Source organism: Daphnia pulex, chromosome 10, assembly GCF_021134715.1.
Source record: "Daphnia pulex isolate KAP4 chromosome 10, ASM2113471v1".
In the NCBI taxonomy this organism is placed as follows: Eukaryota; Metazoa; Arthropoda; class Branchiopoda; order Diplostraca; family Daphniidae; genus Daphnia; species Daphnia pulex.
The window spans coordinates 1,834,228-1,852,563 of record NC_060026.1 but is presented as its reverse complement, the minus strand read 5'-3'; the positions used below and the strand labels follow the sequence as shown (position 1 = coordinate 1,852,563).

General features: G+C 40.0%; 2 protein-coding genes and 3 long non-coding RNA genes across 21 annotated transcripts; 2 read left to right on the top strand and 3 right to left on the bottom strand.

The window, feature by feature from the left end:
- Positions 1-441: 441 nt before the first annotated feature.
- LOC124206236 lies at positions 442-1,273 on the bottom strand. The gene is made up of 5 exons (XR_006879646.1): positions 1,170-1,273; positions 996-1,097; positions 818-922; positions 556-737; positions 442-491 (listed from the first exon to the last, which is right to left on the bottom strand). It is a non-coding gene; the product is annotated as an uncharacterized LOC124206236 (long non-coding RNA).
- Positions 1,274-1,343: 70 nt separating this feature from the next.
- Positions 1,344-2,410, top strand: LOC124206235. 2 transcript variants are annotated; one of them, XR_006879644.1, is made up of 6 exons: positions 1,344-1,485; positions 1,551-1,686; positions 1,770-1,958; positions 2,029-2,132; positions 2,192-2,296; positions 2,361-2,410. It is a non-coding gene; the product is annotated as an uncharacterized LOC124206235 (long non-coding RNA). The 2 variants fall into 2 exon arrangements; XR_006879645.1 differs by having other exon boundaries at positions 1,747-1,958.
- A 1,544-nt stretch (positions 2,411-3,954) lies between these two features.
- LOC124206201 lies at positions 3,955-9,982 on the bottom strand. 12 transcript variants are annotated; one of them, XR_006879624.1, is made up of 10 exons: positions 9,809-9,957; positions 9,481-9,585; positions 7,752-8,871; positions 7,546-7,681; positions 7,129-7,277; positions 6,731-6,846; positions 5,925-6,626; positions 4,838-5,022; positions 4,666-4,746; positions 4,423-4,602 (listed from the first exon to the last, which is right to left on the bottom strand). XR_006879624.1 is itself a non-coding variant. In XM_046603911.1 (4 exons), exons 2-3 carry the CDS (start codon positions 9,528-9,530, stop codon positions 8,079-8,081), a joined length of 843 nt encoding a protein of 280 aa, XP_046459867.1. In that variant the 5' UTR covers positions 9,531-9,585; positions 9,809-9,970; the 3' UTR covers positions 7,545-7,681; positions 7,752-8,078. The 12 variants fall into 12 exon arrangements, 1 of the variants encoding a protein (XP_046459867.1); XR_006879620.1 differs by lacking the exon at positions 7,129-7,277 and having other exon boundaries at positions 3,955-4,602; positions 4,838-5,192; positions 9,809-9,959; XR_006879619.1 differs by lacking the exon at positions 7,129-7,277 and having other exon boundaries at positions 3,955-4,602; positions 4,838-5,181; positions 9,809-9,946.
- A 1,015-nt stretch (positions 9,983-10,997) lies between these two features.
- Positions 10,998-11,992, top strand: LOC124206237. Its single transcript, XR_006879647.1, has 4 exons — positions 10,998-11,413; positions 11,483-11,575; positions 11,651-11,791; positions 11,865-11,992. It is a non-coding gene; the product is annotated as an uncharacterized LOC124206237 (long non-coding RNA).
- A 3,573-nt stretch (positions 11,993-15,565) lies between these two features.
- LOC124206229 (integrator complex subunit 1-like) lies at positions 15,566-18,090 on the bottom strand. Of its 5 annotated transcripts, XR_006879633.1 has the most exons (8): positions 17,884-18,090; positions 17,263-17,381; positions 16,985-17,193; positions 16,620-16,927; positions 16,426-16,559; positions 16,263-16,351; positions 16,024-16,191; positions 15,566-15,945 (listed from the first exon to the last, which is right to left on the bottom strand). XR_006879633.1 is itself a non-coding variant. In XM_046603940.1 (5 exons), exons 1-3 carry the CDS (start codon positions 17,091-17,093, stop codon positions 16,437-16,439), a joined length of 540 nt encoding a protein of 179 aa, XP_046459896.1. In that variant the 5' UTR covers positions 17,094-17,189; the 3' UTR covers positions 15,566-15,945; positions 16,024-16,351; positions 16,426-16,436. The 5 variants fall into 5 exon arrangements, 1 of the variants encoding a protein (XP_046459896.1); XR_006879635.1 differs by having other exon boundaries at positions 16,024-16,351; positions 17,263-17,378; positions 17,884-17,898; XR_006879634.1 differs by lacking the exon at positions 17,884-18,090 and having other exon boundaries at positions 17,263-17,394.
- Between the last annotated feature and the right edge of the window lie 246 nt (positions 18,091-18,336).

Sequence of the window (18,336 nt, the reverse complement as noted above, 5' to 3'; positions counted from 1 at the left end):
TCAACAAAATAACTGCCAATAAATGTTTAAATAGACGTGCAAAGTAACTGAAACTGACTGTTATGACAGCTGCAAATTATCAAAAGCCATCTAGCGTTAGAAAAAAGAAACGTCCAAGTAAAACTTCGTTGGCGCGTAAGAAGGGCCTGATTTTGAAAACTATTACACAGACAGAGTATAACGCAACTAGACTATTAGTAGATAACCTACGCAAATAAGTCAATTGTTGGGTACCTGGGCATAATCCCTTGGTGAGTGACTGCAGGTGCGTAACAGCGGACGGAAGCGATCACTGAAGTGGTCCAGAAACTCGCCAGTGAAGTAAATCAAATTGTGTTTAGAAGCAGTGAAGTTAGATGAGCGTGCGTCGCGAAGATAAGGATGGAAATGAACGTTGATGGAAGTCCCTCTTCCGTCATGGACAAAGGTCAGCATTGGCAACAAGAATCTCCGTGCCAGGACCACACGATTCCATAAAGAAACTGTGTGCTCTGTAAAATAAAACGTTTTACATTAATAAAATTACAACAAAGAATAAAGCATATCAATCTTTACCATTTCTAAGAAGCACACTTCAATTTTCATGATGAAAAAACCGTAAAAATGGAAATCACAGGAACAAACAGTCTTACTCCTCATGTTGAGATACATTTCCTGATGCTAAAGAAAGTGTCATGAAGTGTTATAGTAGCATGGTGATAGGTGGTTCACTTCACACTCTTCATGTCGCTGAAACTCTAAGTGGAAATGGGACAAGGAAATTCTTTACGTTATTTACAAATTTACACAAATTTACCTGTGAGAAATAAAACTTTACCTATCTCTTAGCTGGGTTGCCTTCTTAACAGAAATAAAAACAGCCATAACAACAAACATGCTATTGCAGGGTACGCCATAAAAATTCCGAGATTCAGAAAAGATCCTATGGTTCAAGAATACCTATGTTACATGAAAATCTGAATTGTAATGGACTGTTAGTAGTAATGGGAAAATACCTTAACTCGGCAGATTTGTATTCCACTATATGTGAGCTTCAAACATAGGTTTTGACAGCATTATGGGTCTATTGGATGGAAATTGACTGACCGCTAAGTCAACTTGTTGGAATGATTTGAAGAAATAAAATGATACAGTATAAAAATAAGGAAACTAGGTAAAGATAAACCTACATATGATATGAAGTTCAATTTGGTAATTGAAATCACAGGAATATAAGTATAAATAAGCAACAATTTGTCTCGCTCATTTCGCCTCGTTTCACCATTAAAGAACAACAACATGGGAGACACTAGCGACATCTGGTAATAAGTTTTGAATCTTAAGTTGTCGCTTTAGGATTCAAAACTTATTACCAGATTTCGCTAGTGTCGCCTTTGTTGTTGTTACATCGTGAAACGAAGTTGGGCGAAATAGTTGGTTGGATGATTGCTAATTTATACTTATATTCCTGTGATTTCAAGTACCGAAATTAACTTCATATCTTATGTAGGTTTATCTTGACCTAATTTTCTTATTTTTATACTGTACCACCTTATTTCTTCAAATTTTAGATGCATACTGTCATTCATTCCAACAAGTTGACTTAGCGCTCAGTCAATTTCCATCCAATAGACCCATAATGCTGTCCAAACCTAAAACTCATAATTGAAGCTCACATATAGTGGAATACAAATCTGCCGAGTTAAGGTATTTTCCCATTACTACTAACAGTAACAGTCCATTACAATTCAGATTTTCATGTAACAGGTATTCTTGTTCATGAACCATAGGACTTTTCTGAATCTCGCAATTTTAGCTGTCAAAACCTAAAACTCATGTTTGCAGCATGTTTGAAGCTCACATATAGTTGAATACAAATCTGCCGAGTTAAGGTATTTACCCATTCCCACCTGGAACATCATGTTTGCTGTGATGGCTGTTTCTACTTCTGTTTAGAAGGCATCCCAGCTGAGAGATAGGTAGAGTTTTATTTTTCACTGGTAAATTTGTAAATAAAGTAGAGAATATCCTTGTCCCATTTCTACTTAGAGTTTCAGTGACTTGAAGAGTCTGATGTGAATAATGCCGTGTGTATGCATACATGTTCCAGTTCTGGTTGACGCCTTACTAAATTCATCACCCATATGATAAAGGTGAGCATCAATACCACCTATCACCATGCTACTGTAACACATTATGACACTTTCTTTAGCATCAGGAAATGTATCTCAACATGAGGAGTAAGACTGTTTGTTCCTGTGATTTCCATTTTTACGGTTTTTTCATCATGAAAATTGAAGTGTGCTTCTTAGAAATGGTAAAGATTGATATGCTTTATTCTTTGTTGTAATTTTATTAATGTAAAACGTTTTATTTTACAGAGCACACAGTTTCTTTATGGAATCGTGTGGTCCTGGCACGGAGATTCTTGTTGCCAATGCTGACCTTTGTCCATGACGGAAGAGGGACTTCCATCAACGTTCATTTCCATCCTTATCTTCGCGACGCACGCTCATCTAACTTCACTGCTTCTAAACACAATTTGATTTACTTCACTGGCGAGTTTCTGGACCACTTCAGTGATCGCTTCCGTCCGCTGTTACGCACCTGCAGTCACTCACCAAGGGATTATGCCCAGGTACCCAACAATTGACTTATTTGCGTAGGTTATCTACTAATAGTCTAGTTGCGTTATACTCTGTCTGTGTAATAGTTTTCAAAATCAGGCCCTTCTTACGCGCCAACGAAGTTTTACTTGGACGTTTCTTTTTTCTAACGCTAGATGGCTTTTGATAATTTGCAGCTGTCATAACAGTCAGTTTCAGTTACTTTGCACGTCTATTTAAACATTTATTGGCAGTTATTTTGTTGAAATATTTAGTAATAACTAACGATTACTATTCCTGCAACAAAGCTCACTTGTAAAATTTTCGATAATTGCTCTTTTTTTCTACTTCCGGTTTGCTCATTTCAGTCAGTAGTTCAGAAAATATTCATTCGAGGAGCAAAAGAACCACATATTCGTAATCCTCGTCGAATTTGTGGTAAAGTTCATGTTATCTTTTTTACGTACGCGTACTTCCGGTTTCGAAAATTTTCCTGAACTATAGTTCAGGAAAATTCTCGATTTTGGCCAAATTTTGGATTTCGTTTAAATCACATCTAATCGACCCCAAATTTCATGGAGATCACGAATATGTGGTTTAATTTGACGACAGCTCAATGGTTGAGGCGCTGTGGTTACTTCCGGTCTACTTCCGGAATTTTTTTGTGAAGACTAGCATGTGAGCTTTGTTCTGTGAACAGTTCTCAATATTGTTAGGTGGATTTTAAGCAATTTAAAGCGCGCCTTTAAAGTTTTGAGCAAAAAAACCAGAACAATGAACCTATATGTATTATGTGACTATTATGTTACTTTAATTGGCATGTCACTTGATAAGAATTGTTTTCTCTTTATTCAGGTAATGAGAGGAAACGCCGAGAAGATGGACACTAAAACGTCGCCGGTATCTCCAAAATGTCAGCGTGGATCATCATTTGTTGTTGGTAATATGTTTGTGTTAGTGTTAGTTAACCCGTTGTCTGCCACGCCTTTGTTTTCCCCTAGCTCCTTAGCACGGGCCGCGCTGTTCGGTCTCGTGGTTTACAAGCCGCGGGGTCGGAGAGTCGCCAAGCCCAAAATTTGCCGCAAGGCGCCTGTTTCAGGCAATGCACCATAGTTCCCCCTTTTCAGCACGGACTTGTCAGCAATGGCAAGTCCCACTTGGTCATGGATCCTTCAGACGTGGCGCTTAGATTAGTAGAGAGCAACCTACGGGTTGTATGGCGTGGCAGCCAATGGGTTAACTTAAGTGTATGCATATGTGTATGTTTGTATGTGACTGTAAAATGTGGAGGAATTGTGGGAGGAGGTGGGACAATATAACACAATTCTTTTTATAAGTTTTTGTTCATTGTTTCTAATTTATACCAAGGTTTGTTTATGAATTGTATCAATATATTTCTCTCAACTTCAAAGTCTTTCATTTTTACAAAGGTCACCCACTTCCCCATTACTTATAAGATTTGATAAAATCTACAGTAAGATTTGATAAAATCTACAGTTACAAGTGTCTTTCGTAACTAATCCTTGAAATATCATCGTCGAACCACAAGAACATGTCCATGAATAAGGCAGTAGTCACCTCTAAAACATAAAACAAACAATTCACAATTCAGCAGCCTGGGTACTCCGCTGCCTTGGTGGTGTAGTACTCCGCTGCCTTGGTGGTGTAGTACTCCGCTGCCTTGGTGGTGTAGTACTCCGCTGCCTTGGTGGTGTAGTACTCCGCTGCCTTGGTGGTGTAGTACTCCGCTGCCTCGGTGGTGTAGTACTCCGCTGCCTCGGTGGTGTAGTACTCCGCTGCCTCGGTGGTGTAGTACTCCGCTGCCTCGGTGGTGTAGTACTCCGCTGCCTCGGTGGTGTAGTACTCCGCTGCCTCGGTGGTGTAGTACTCCGCTGCCTTGGTGGTGTAGTACTCCTTTGATTGAGTATTGGAAGAATGCAATTGCTGCCGGGTAGGAGATGCTCATTCAATTGATAAATCGCCTTTTCTCTCTTGTTTAATCCGATTTTTTCTCTTCCTGTTTCACATTTTAAACTTTACGGCTATTGCACCTATTGACATAATCACTTGTCGTTAATACCCAAAGTCGGTGGAGTTCGGTACAATGGTCAACACGTTAGCAACGATAGAACAACCAACAGCAGCACGACGTAAAAATAAACTGTAAACGAATAAAATAAACATTTTCAGTTATTAATTAGCAATTAGAGAACATGTGGAATAATTCAAATTATGTAAAACAGCAGATTTACCAATTGCGAATTGGTTGTGCATTGATGTGTAGGACTTCGGAGCCACAGTGTAGTAGTTGGGGGCAACGTAGGTTTTAGTGTAACACTCGAGGGCGATGGTAGTGTAGTAAACAGGAGCCTCTGTTTGGTATTTGTTCGGGTAATACTTGAATTCCACGGTGTAGTAAACTGGTGTAGCATACGTCCTTGTGTAACATACGACCTTTTAGGTGTAGTAACTGGTTGCGTATGTTTGTTGTGTAGTAAGACGGTAGCATTGCGGTTTGGTATCTGCCACACCCAGGGGCACCGGTACACCAGTGGACGACTCGACCGTCAACGATACACCAAACAACAGCACTAGACTATAAATTAACTGGATGTGAACATTAAAATAATTGACTATTAGTGACAAATGAACAAATGTAAGAAAGTCTATGATACAAAACTCCATGTAAAATAAACGAATTACCCATGATTGAGAATTGGAAGAAAGCAGTTGTTGCCGGGCGGAGATGCTCACTAGACTAATCTCTATCACCTTCCTTATCTCCTTTTATACGACTTTTTCTAACCCCGATTTACCTCTCAACTCAAGCCTTTCAGCAATTCTACATTTTTGATAATGATGAAACACGTCCCGTTCTTGCCCAACCTCTACACCACTACATGGCACATTTTAATGAATAATCTCCGTCACCTTCAAATTAGCAATTGACATTGGAGAAATTAAATGAGAATGATTGAAAAAATGAAGTTACATGAAAAAAATAAAAAGGCCTTCCACACGGTCAGATGCAAGTTAAGTGTCAACAACGCTTCATTGGTTATTCTACTCAAGTGATTTCTAGCAGAAAATAAGCTTCAGCCTGGCAACTCATGAGCCGCACACATTTAACTATACCAACAAATCTCAACACAAAACCGCACGTGTTATGTAGAACTTCTTTAAAATAAGTCAAAAGCACTTTTATCCCTTTATCAAAATATTGTCTCTACCCTGACTACTTCACATAAAAAAAAATAAACAAAAAAAAAAAAATATTCCAGACGTTAACCTTGTAGAAGAGACACAAGAGGAATAAAGCAAGACCCGTTGGGCCCATACCTGTTTCCATTTCTGGCTTCACCATTATGTAGTAAACTGGAGAAGCGTAGGTTGTGATGTAACATTATAACAGCCTTGATGGTGTAGTAACTCGGGGCAGTGGAATATTTCGCAGCTTCGGTGCAGAAAGTCGGAGCAGCCTAAGTAGTAGCTCGGGTGCCTCGGTTGCGTAGTACTTTGGAGCCTTGATGGTGTAGATGGGGCAGCGTAGGTTGTACTGTAAAACCCCGGGGCATGGGTGGTGTAGTCAACAGGAGCCTCTGTTCGATAGTTGCTTGGAGCAGAGAAATACTTGGGTTTCTCGGTGTAGCAGGGTAGCTGGGGCAGCAAACGTGGTTATGTAATATTCGGCCTTGCCGGTGCAGTACTTGGGGGCTTCGGTGTAGCATCTAGGTGTAACGTAGGTTGTTACTAAGAAGCAGCCGCTGTGCAGTAATAACGACTGCCTCATATGTGGTTGTGTAGCTCAGGGCGGCGTAGTGAACTGGGGCAGCGTAGGTTGTGGTGCAGTACTCCGGTCCCTTGGTGGTGTAAGCTTGGGCAGCGTAGATTGCAGTGTAATACTCTGGAGCTTTGATGGTGTAGTACTTGGGAGCCTCAGTGTAGTACTCAGGCGCTTTGGTGAAGTAACTCGGGCCACCGTATCCAGGAGACATCGGTACACTCGTGGTCGACCCAACAGCAGCACAACGCCATAATTAACTGTACAATAAACAATTTAAAAATTAATTTCAATTATAGCTCATCATATCAACTAGGAATGACATAGAATTGTTTCATGACTCAAAATAAAAATGAATATTTACCCATGATTACGAACTTATTACACAGTGAAGAATCAATTGATGATCAATAGTGCACTGCAGTTGCTATTGCAGTGTCGGAGATGATCACTCGACTGATTTCTTTGGCCTTTTTTCTCCTTTAATACGACAGACAATAAACAATTTGAATATTAAATATATTCAATAAATGGCATATTAACAATTGAAAAGAAAAAAAAATAAAAATCGGCACAAATAGTTAAAAGAATATTTACTTATTGCGTAATGATTTTAAAATGAAAAATGCATTTAGTGACGAATAGGACACAGCAGTTGCCGGGTCGGAGATTCTCACTCAACTGATTTCAAACGCCTTTTCTCTCTCCTTTTATACGATTTTTGTTCTACCCCTAACCTCTTAAGCCTTGCGGCTATTGTACCTGCTTGATAATGGTGCAACACTTCCCGTTCTCACCCAACCTCTACTCCACATGACAAGTTTAACGTAATGGTATCTCCGTGACCTTCGAAATTGAAGAAAATGGAAACTTGCCTTTCCTTCTTTAGGTTGACGTTGCTGGGGATGGGTCTACAACAACCAATATCAAAATGAATACCAAATGGCTGAGCCTTGCGGCTATTGAATGCCTGCTTGATAATGATGCAACACGTGTCGTCCTCACCCAACCTCTTCGCCGTCGCATGACACGTTTTACTTTAAGATCTCGGTGACCTTCGAGCGTAAAGAAAATGCAAACTTGCCTTTCCTTCTACAGGTTGACGTTGCTGGGGAAGGGTCTACAACAAGCAATATCAAAATGAATACCAAATGACTGAGCCTTGCGGCTATTGAATACCTGCTTGATAATGATGCAACACGTCCAATTCTCACCCAACCTCTACACCACCGCATTAACAGTTTAACGTAATATTCCCCGCGACCTTCAAGCCTGAAGGACATGCAAACTGGCCGACCCGTCTGCAGGTTAAACGCTACAATGGTAATTGAAAAAATAATTAATAAACACTGCATCAGTTGGAACATGTTGAAAATATACAGTACCTCCGCACACAAAGGATCGACATAGCCGTGGGTACCTACCACGGCTGTCATGAAACTGGCTGCTAGGCCAGAGCGGGAGCCACTTTCGTTAAGATCCAAATGAAGACGTTAAATCGTCCAAAACAGCTCGCACGACTCTTCCTTCGTCATCCCGTTGCAGTAAAACATTGGCGGATTTCACGTCACGGTGGACCATAACTGAACCGCCCGGCTTCTGCTGAGTGGAATGCAGTAGATGGAGAGTCTCGCGGTGAGATGGCGAGCGGTCAGCATCATTTGATTCACGTCTAATTTGAATTTGCTATTTTTTGCTAGGCCGCCGAAAAGTCAGTCGAAAAGAGTCCCTCCGTTGGTGAATTCAAAGATGAGCGAGACTCTAATCGATGCTTCACCATCACTCGATTCGTTATCCATGCAAAGACCGAGCAGTCCAATAATATTGCGGTGCTGGACAGCTGAAAGGGCTTCAACCTCTCGTTGAATCATCTTGGCGAACGATCGAGCCTCGACGACTGTGCTGCAACGCCGAGGAGAGCGGATTTCTTTGACGGCTACTTGACATCCATGCCAAGTTCCTTTGAAGACTTGACCGAATTTTCCACGCCCAATCGGCTCATGATAGTTGTCGGTTATCTTTCCAATGCGACGACGGTTGACAACAACAGCTCCGGTTGAGGCGATCACATTGCTCAATCGGACTTGCAGAAGATCGATTTCATTCAGAATTTTAGAAGAGACACAAGATGAGGTAGAAGGATTCTTTTCAGGAACACACAAAATTTGGTTTCTTGCTCCAGTGAAAAATAGCTGCAGATATCGCTTTGTCGTTGACGCTCTGCTGGCTCTTAATTCCACTGGGAGGAACAGCCTGTTTGGCTTTGGCTTCCTGCCAACTAAACTCCAATTCCTGAATCTTCTTCTGTAGTTCCAGCATCCACTATAGATCTTCCAACTGAGAAACTCTTTCTTTTGAATCCTAACGTTCCACTGGCTGCGGTTGATTGATTTGTGAAGGCAGTGAAACGGGAACTGGCACATAAATAGGTGATGCATAGATATTTTGAATAGCCTGTGATTGTTGAAGATGTGGCCGAATATCCCGATGGAACATATTGGCGTTCTAAAAGAAAAATTAAATGTTATGAAACATAACAGAACTGTGTGCCAAGAGCAGTAAACGACAAATGAATGAAATATTTACAAAATTAAGAAGGAATCATGTTTTTATCCATTTAGCGCTCAAGTGAAATTATCATTATAGGATAGGTTCAAAACTAGGCAGTTAAAAATGTAAAAAGAATACCATAATGTTCACCAAGTGAAAATTCCAGTTCATTCACGGTTTCATTTGCTCCAGAGCGTACATTACGGAAATTAGACTATTAAGTGAATGAAAAAGGAAGCCGGCTTTCCAAATAGTTAAGTGGGCACCACATCTTGACCATAATAAGGTTTGCTATGCAAATATAACAAACGAGTTTTAATTACTCTACAAGGAGCAACTGATAGACCACTAGTGTTTTACAAACAGATAGGGAGGAGCAACCATGCTATCCTCTTGGTGAGGTGTGGGCTAAGATTTGTCTTTAGACATGGGAACAAACCCTAAAACAATCCATCCAGCAACGAGTGGAAAAGCATGATTTTCAGAAAGATTTTTTACCAAATTTCACTATGCTGTCTTAAATATCACAGGAGTAAAAAGAAATATTAGTCAAAATACAACTACCTTGCAAACAGAATTTCCATGGTTTTGGAAGACAGCTTGAATTGGACCATTTTATCGCTGTCACAAGCACGCAGATCACATGAAGCCTTCAGCTGAAGATATTATCTGAAAATATTCAGTAAAGAATGAAATAAGAATCTAAATAGTGTGTTATCAATTAAAACTATCAAATATATCCAACCCAACGTTAAGAATTAAGACAAAAAATATCGCATGATCGATGTAAACTCTTATTTACATTTCGTCAAAAGGTTTCATAGTAAAAATGCAATAGCAGATGTCAGCTACTCTAATAGTGCTATTATCCACGAAAACTATAATAGATTACCGAATCCCTGAGAATAAGAATTATCATCGGGATCGTTGTCACAACACTACCCACTATCACCAATACGCCAGGCGGCGGCCATTTTGAATATTTTGAAGCTCTAAAATTGAGGGGGAGGGTTCAAGGTTGCATGATGAATTTGATTATTTGAACACAAGGTGGATCATAAACTCATCCCAGAGTACATGAGTTTTCTTTTGGGTATGGACTATGGAGACAAAATCGGTGCGTCTCACAGTGACGGAATCGCACTAGTAAAGGTGGCCATAAATAACAGCTTTTTTTTTTTTGCTCATAAATATATAGTGTTGAAAGTAAAGTGTTTCATAAATAAAAAATATCACTGATATTTTGATGATGTAGTAACTCTAAACCATACTCGTAAATAACTAGCTCTTTAAGTAAAATGTTTCATAATAACGTAAAGGGTGCGTAGCGCTATGACGGAATCGCAGTAGTAAAAAGGTTCATAAGTATCGTACTTTAGTAACTTGTATCGATAGTATATTTGCCATTCGCAACAGTGTATCACTAGTAAAAGGTGTCTCAAATAATAATGTTCAGTAGAAACTGAAATAATTCTTAAAAACTTAACTAATATCTTTGAAACAAAGGGCCATTAGTAAATTATTTCATAAGGTGGTGCATCTCAGAGTGACGGAATCGCACTAGTAAAGGTTGCCATTAATAACAGCTTTTTTTTTCTCTCATTAATATACAGTGTTGGAAGTAAAGTGTTCTATAAATAAAAAATACCACTGATATTTTGATTATTTAGTAACTCTAAACTATGCTCGTAAATAACTAGCTCTATAAGTAAAATTTGTCATAAGAACATAAAGTTATATATGTGTAGTATAAAGAAAGCGTATCTTAAATATATGTCTCATTAGAACTTCGTTGCAAAGATACTTTGTAGTACATGAATATTCAAATTTTTCACAATAAAAAACTGTATCATAAGTATTCTGTTCCACAAGTATATTCAATTTGTTTTCAATTTTACACGCTAGATGACTCTTAGTGTATGGTAGAATTCGGTACAATTTTCTGAAATTCGGCAGCGTTGCAGCTTAGCGGCAGAATTTAAATTTGTTTTCTTCAAATAGCTAGTACTGTGCGTGTCTGGCTGCCCGCTGCCTGCCAACCCCCGCCCCCCCCCCTTCGCGCTTCGTTTATCGCTTAAATTACCGTGATACTTTTACTTTTTTAGTATAGATATCAATCAAACATATCGGAACATTCCATAAAGATCTGTGAATCATAAGGTGTGCGACTTAGTCGCCACCTCGCGTCGCACTTTTTTAAAGCTTAAGGCTTAAGTTACAGCAAAATTTATTATTAGCAATATGGAATTAGAAGATATTTGACTTTAACATATATCGCTGTCGATTTGGATGCGGTAATCCGCCTACTCCGGCTGCTCACTCCGCTGTCGGCCTCCATGGCGTTCGTCACCGTCGCCATCGGACTCGTCACCGGCCATTGCTCTACAGCGAAGAGAAAATGTCCAACCCGAAATTCAACCGAACCGGAGATCCCGAACTCGAGTACCTCTCCAAATTCACATAGTCAGCGGACTCTGGACTCCTTGCTACACCAATCGTACATTTCGCTTAAATCATTTTTAAAGACCATCAAATAGAAATCAAATGACGTGAGAATTTCTTTCAGCTGGAGAGACGGAACGCTACTGTTTCAACATCGATTATTTCCCAACGGAAGAGTACAGTCCCGATCCCAATGACTCGACACTCTCAATCCCTTGTAAGAGAAGTTTCATTATTATTCCGGGCTCCTAACATTGGATACATTAATGTTTATTTATTTTGATTCCAACAGATGCGGTCTTGAGGTCGGCTCCGTTCTTTTTCATGGCCACCGCTCTGTTGGTCGTCGGAGAGATTTCCTGTTTCCTCGGCCACTTTGCACCCAGGAGACGCTATTGCACTTTTCTATCCGGCGTCACTTTTATCCTTTCCGGTATTTTATTTCGATTGGAATTATTTTTAAATTTTTGATCAAGTGTAATTTTGTTTTTAAATTTTTTATTCAGGATGGTTACTTTTACTCGGTCTGGTTGTTTACGTCTCGGTTTTCACGGCTGAAATCGGAAGTAAAAGTAAATTAAGGCCCAGCTCATCATTATAACCGCCAATATTCACCTACGCCTAGGCTACAGTTTCCATTTGGTAGCCATCGGTTTCTTAGCTGGCGAGGTATTTTCACCACCATCATTTTATACATTTATATTGATTTTAAATTATACCTTATATTTATTTGGGATAAAACAGGTAGCCGGTACTTCTGCCATTTTTCCTGTTCATTTATTGGCACCGAAATCGAATTGCCAAAAAGGAAATGCACCGGAAAATGACTTTAGCTCTAGTGTAGACGCCAGTCGATTTGGGTTACACGGCAGCCCCACCTTCTGGCAGATAGGACCGCTGTAGGCCTATAGATCAGTACACCTCATACGTGGGCGATGAAAGCTTTGAAATTTAAACTTCACCTTGAAACGGAATGCTCGATCCTTATACTGCATATAGAAATACTTTGATCAGTGATGATCGTTTTGGGGTCAACATCCGCTTTCGCCGTAAAGGTCAAAGCCGCACCAGCAACGTCTGGGTTTCCATCAAGACCTTCATGCAATTTCACATGTTGGGTTGGTGGCCGAATGTATAGGCCGCGGCTATGGCGAATGGTCAAGGATAAGGTGATTCCTAAATATTCTCCCGATCTTTCCAGTCGATCACAGCGGCCCATCTGAAACCCCCCTTTGATAGGCTGTGGATGGCGATCACGCTGAGTGTGATGTATGCACAGTGGCGGTATCCTACTTTCATGTAACTGCTACTCGGTACCCAGCCTACTAACCGATTGATTGAAACTACTTCTCAATTCTTCTACCTTTTCTTACTCGCCTTACTAATTTTATTAGAAACCACTATACGGTGTTCAACTTACTAAGGATAAACTAAACCACTTTAAATTCTTTCCTGCTTTTACTACCCACCCATTACTTAAAAAGTTTTGACCACTTCATTTACGGCATTGGTTACGCTACTAACCAATTGTATCCTACTAACCGACCATTTCGATTTTATTTAACTTGGAAAGAAGACTTGATTTATTCGGGAATTGAACCCGGACCTTTGGCGTGGCAGTCTAGTGCCTTACAGGCACGCCACATTGATATATTCCAAAGCTACTATCCTAACGAATACTACTTATTCCTTGTAAGTTGTAACCTACTAGTCTAAGGTACTGAATTGTTCACACTACTTATAACAAAAGTACTAAATTTTTGTAAACTACTAGCTATAACCTACATTGCTTTTATTATTGATTACTTTTTAAAATCAAACTACTAACCCTACCTGAACATACTGAATTTTTCAGACTACTAACTAAATCTTTATAAACTGCTGGACCAACCTACTGAACAGAACTATGCCTACTAACAGTTTCACTAGGAATAACGTAAAAAGTAGGCAAATGAATGGTTAGTAGAGAATTTGTACTTAAGCAAGTACAGTAAAATACTGAATTGCGTTTCAGTACCATATTGAAGGGTACTGAAACTGTTAGGGGTGTGTAGGTACTGGAAATCGGTAAAATAAGCAGTTTAACGCGGCTGTGTGGAGCCGAGTCCACTGAATCATTACAAAAAATCAGTCAAAATAAAAAAAATTTTGACTTTCCGATGGGGACGTGAAAGTGGTTGATGGAGCTTGGGACTTATCTTTAGTTCCGTCTTTAAAAAAGCTAATTCGGCAAAATGTTCGTATTAGTCTGTTCAAAATTTCCAACGAAGGTCAGATCATTGAAATAGAACGCCATTTTAATGATGTAATCCCACTGTTACGTATAACTCATGTGAAAAACGTATTCATACAATTCAATTTTCAATTACTATTTTTTTTATCATAAAATCATAAATTTTAAATCAGTGCGTGGTGGAAATTTAAAACAAAGATTTAGTTCCTCCCATACTCGATAACAGGAAATCCTTTTATACGTATAAAAGCGCAAAAAGTCGATCTATATAGTTCATTAAACTCCTGATCGCTATCCATCAAGACCAGAAGGTCAGTAGCAAACTTTGGCCGGCTTCAGTTGTCCGTAGTGGGTCTATATATATATTCGTGAATCCCGAAGAGAGATGATCTACAACAGCAGGCTACATTTTGTGTATTCCGATAAATGATCCGTCACCGTCAGGGAACACCCACCGAACAGTAATCCTTAATTCTGAAAAGGGTTGCCTTATGCTCGGCTTGACTGGTAAGACGGATCCCAGATCTTTGTTTTGAAAATTAAGACAGACGTCGAATAATTGTTGGAATTTATATCCATCATTTATATCTGCCCCACCTTCTGGCCATTGTTCCTCCGCCTCCCCCGCCGTCACAGATGAACCATCACCACCACCCCATGACCAACCCCCTAACGCCAGCTTGCCTTCCCCATCATCATCCCAGCGAATCCTTATTCCAGCCGACGAATCAGTGCAACGGTTTCGTGAAAATCCCGTGCCCTTGCTCTTCCATCGGCGGCGGAGTGGCTTCCATCGATGACGAATCCGTTTCCATTCCGACTCCGCCGCCGGCTGTTACGTCCGGATACCCGAGAGATTGCCCCGTCCATTACCAGCAGCAGCTTCTTGCAACGGAACATTCGTCTTACGTGACCGTTCACAGTCCGGCAACTGGTGCCGCTCCGCCGCTGTCGGCCATCCGGCGCCACCACAATTACCAGAAGCAGCAAAGTCAAGAGCGTGACATGCCGGACATAACGGCCTTCAGCCGGATGCTGGTCCACGATCTTCGCCAGTTCAGCACCGACTCGGAGAACAGCAACTACAAAGTCATGACCGGATCGTCGGGAGGTAATAACGCGTTGCTACACCAGCAGCAGACGACAATTTCGTCGAGTTTCGACAAGACGACAGTCACGTGACGGTGCCCTGAGCTAATTGCAGCCAACAGATGCCACCCTACGTCTGCAACACTCTCCCGCGTGACGTGACCACCAGCACGCTCTGCAGGGTTGCCATGACGACTCCCGGAGACGAGGAATTCCCGGCTCGGACGGACATGAGCAGCAGCAGCCATCAGCATCGTCGCAGCAGGGATCACTTGGACGACGACGACGATGAAGATGATGCCGTTATTTTTCATCCCAGGCATTCGCGCAGTCATTCTTCCGGTACCAATTACGACGGCTCGCTCAGAAGGATCACTGCCGTCTAAAAAGATTTAAAAAGGGAAAATAATATCGTGACAAAAAAAGATAAGTTCGTGATTTTTTTTAATTTGGAAAAAATTGTCCAACGTCAATCCAGAATTATATACCGTACGTGTGTAAGTGTACATAATTTTAGGTATAATATTGATTGTGAATTATTTGAGTGATGCGCGTGTATAGGCCTGAAATGATTATTATTATATGGAAAGGATGAACTCAAATTTTGCAGGCCTGCCAAACATTTTGGCTTTTTAATATTTTTTATTGGACGAAAGTTGACCTATCAGAAATTTAAATTATGCGGTTCGGTTGGTCAATAAAGTTAGTTGATGGCCACGCTCACTTCTTGGTCGTTACGGAGAGTTGCGCCGGCGATAAAACGATATTTCGATAATAAGTCATCAAGTTACTTTACAAGTACATTTTCTGCTGGAGATTGATCCATATAAGCAAAATGAAAACGAAAAAACCATGCTACTAACTACAAAATCATGTATGTCAAGCTGAGCGCTAGATGGCTATGTATTAAAAAAAACGTCACTAGTCAGGACTTGCGTCCTGCTCCAAGAAAATTAGGAAATATTGGAAAATTTTGGATAAAAATGGGGAAAAAAGGGGAAAGCACGGAAAAATTATGAAAAATAAGGAAATATCGGAATCGGATGTTTACGATGACGCATACACATGGCTAGTGGTTTTGTTTCAATTAGAAAGGCGGCCCGTAGAGCAGCAATCACGGCAGGGCGTACGGCTTCGAAATGTGGGATGGTAGGTAACTGATGAACAAGCCAAGAGAACTGGGAATCGTCTCCTGTTCCTTCGGAGCATGCACCATCACTCATGGTAATATCATCGTCTTTTACTGCCAAGACCACACTCAATGCCTATGCAAACGTAATGTATAATCATGGAGCCGTATAATTATTTAAGCAAACTCGTTGATTATGAAAATAAACTCTTACCGTGAGGGCTTGGTGACGGGCGAGAGCTTTCTGAGCACTCAATCGTCTCATCAAATAGTCTAGGACTTCACGGCATGCTTCGGGTAGTTGATTGGGATCAGTCAACAAAAATCTTAGATGCTGGACCAACTGTTGGTGTTTGTGACGACGTTCCTTGCGTTTGCCAAGCTGTTGCTTACAATCGTTCATTAGATCATTAACAGGCAGACCATCAGCTGCTTCGTGAAGCAAAAACTCACAAAGACATTGAACAGGCAGAACGTTCCAAGCACCTTCATTGGACTCGACCAAATCAGCCAGCCATGGCTTCGTTTGCGCAGCTCCTTGCCTACATAAAAATAATTTGCATTGAAGAAAATTAGATTAGAATTTCGCTATTAAAATTCATACTATTTCACATACCTATGCAGAATTTACAATAAAAAGTTCGGTTGGCGACTTCTACAAAGTAGAAGTGTTGCGTTCAAAGTTCGAAGCTGCTCAATAACAGCCGGAGGAGGTCGTCGCGTAGATCCTCGTGGATCAAGTGATGTCAACTAAAGTAAAATATTACAATGATTTGCAAGAAAATCAAAAGTTAAGAGCGCTTTAAATACTTGACTAAGCAGCAAAGAATTGTTCTCGGTAATAACAGTTTTTGTAGAGGCGGCTCCTAGATCTGTTTCGAATTCCAAGATGGTTTGCTTTTCAATTGCAGCCACCTGCAACTCTGTCTGGTCTGTGGTACCAGAAGAAGTAGCGAAATCATTTGTGATACACATCTCCATCAATGCTCGGAGTATAGGAGGGAATGAATTCCATGCCTCAGACCCAAGACTGCCAGGATTATGAGCAATCAGCATCAATAGCATCAACCAAGCCTTCCAGTAAAGGGTGCTAACTGCCAGATTTGGAGGAGTATATCCTAAAGTAAAAAAAATTAGGTTGTGACAAATTAAGATAAGATTACACGCTTGAATACCTTGTGGCAAGACGATATTTTCAGGATAATGATAAGCAGTGAGGTGGAGAACCATGTCAAAAATTTCTTGGTTATCAGCCTCTAGCATAAGGAAAAGGAAAAGTTCCATCTCTCTCAAATCTCCACAGGCGACCAAAGATGCTGATTCACACACACCAGGACTTATGGCAAGGAAAATGCATAAAGTCGTCAAGGCTGCCAATGAAAACCTGGATGTTCAAGATACACAATTTTATTTTTTTTGCAAAAAAAGGAGCAATTAACTAAAGTATGATTACTTTTGACACAAAAAATGCGTCGTAATTACACTACGACGCCTCGATTTGTGCCTTCGTGCCGTCGACGCCTTTTAGTCGTCTGAATCTGAATTCTGAACCTGCCCCGCAGGCCGCAGCTGCTATTTAACAACACGGTTACTCATGCGACGTTGTCGTAATGTTGCTAAATACTATTGGAGCATTTTACTACTGTCACCTCACATACTCATTTCTTTTTTAGACATGAAAATAACAAATAAATAGAATTATGAAACAATTTACTTATGACCATTTGTCTCTGAGACAAATGTAAAGTTTTTCAGAATTATTTCAGTTTCTACTGAACATTATTATTTGAAAAACGTTTTACTACTGATACACTGTTACGAATGACAATTATACTATTGATACAGATTTGTAAAGTACGATACTTAAGATACTTTTTACTAGTGCGATTCCGTCACAGTGATACGCACCCTTTACGTTATTATGAAGCATTTTACTTAAAGAGCTAGTTATTTACGGGTATAGTTTACAGTTACTAAGTAATCAAAATATCAGTGATATCTTTTATTTATGGAACACTTTACTTCCAACACTGTATATTAATGAGAGAAAAAAAAAGCTTTTATTAATGACAACCTTTACTAGTGCGATTCCGTCATTCTGAGATGCACCACCTTATGAAATAATTTACTAATGGCCATTTGTTTCAAAGATATTTGTTCAGTTTTTAAGAATTATTTCAATTTCTACTGAACATTATTATTTGAGACACCTTTTACTAGTGATACACTGTTCCAATGGCAAATATACTATCGATACAAGTTACTAAAGTACGATACTTATGAACCTTTTTACTACTGCGATTCCGTCATAGCGCTACGCACTGGACAAAATGTCCCTCTGTCTCGATACCCCGATAATAGATAAATCTATGCTATGATAATAATAATGACTTGTAAAATTTGAAAGTTGTTCTTTCACAGTCGGAAAAACCAAACACCAGCAAAAGAAACAGAAAATAAGGTTGAACAAAACCAATTCAATAATCACTTGCAACTATACGAAATTCGCACAAGTTGAACCAGATTG

What these genes read in the sequence shown, in the direction of transcription:
- LOC124206201 (XM_046603911.1), bottom strand. Translation starts at nt 9,530, where the DNA reads ATGGTCCAATTCAAGCTGTCTTCCAAAACCATGGAAATTCTGTTTGCA. An exon ending in ATGGAAATTCTGTTTGCAAG is followed by an intron (nt 8,872 to 9,480) that starts GTAGTTGTATTT and finishes TTTTTCTTTTAG; the next exon opens with AACGCCAATATGTTCCATCG.
- LOC124206229 (XM_046603940.1), bottom strand. Translation starts at nt 17,093, where the DNA reads ATGGAACTTTTCCTTTTCCTTATGCTAGAGGCTGATAACCAAGAAATT. An exon ending in AAATATCGTCTTGCCACAAG is followed by an intron (nt 16,928 to 16,984) that starts GTATTCAAGCGT and finishes TTTTTACTTTAG; the next exon opens with GATATACTCCTCCAAATCTG. An exon ending in ATTCTTTGCTGCTTAGTCAA is followed by an intron (nt 16,560 to 16,619) that starts GTATTTAAAGCG and finishes ATTTTACTTTAG; the next exon opens with TTGACATCACTTGATCCACG.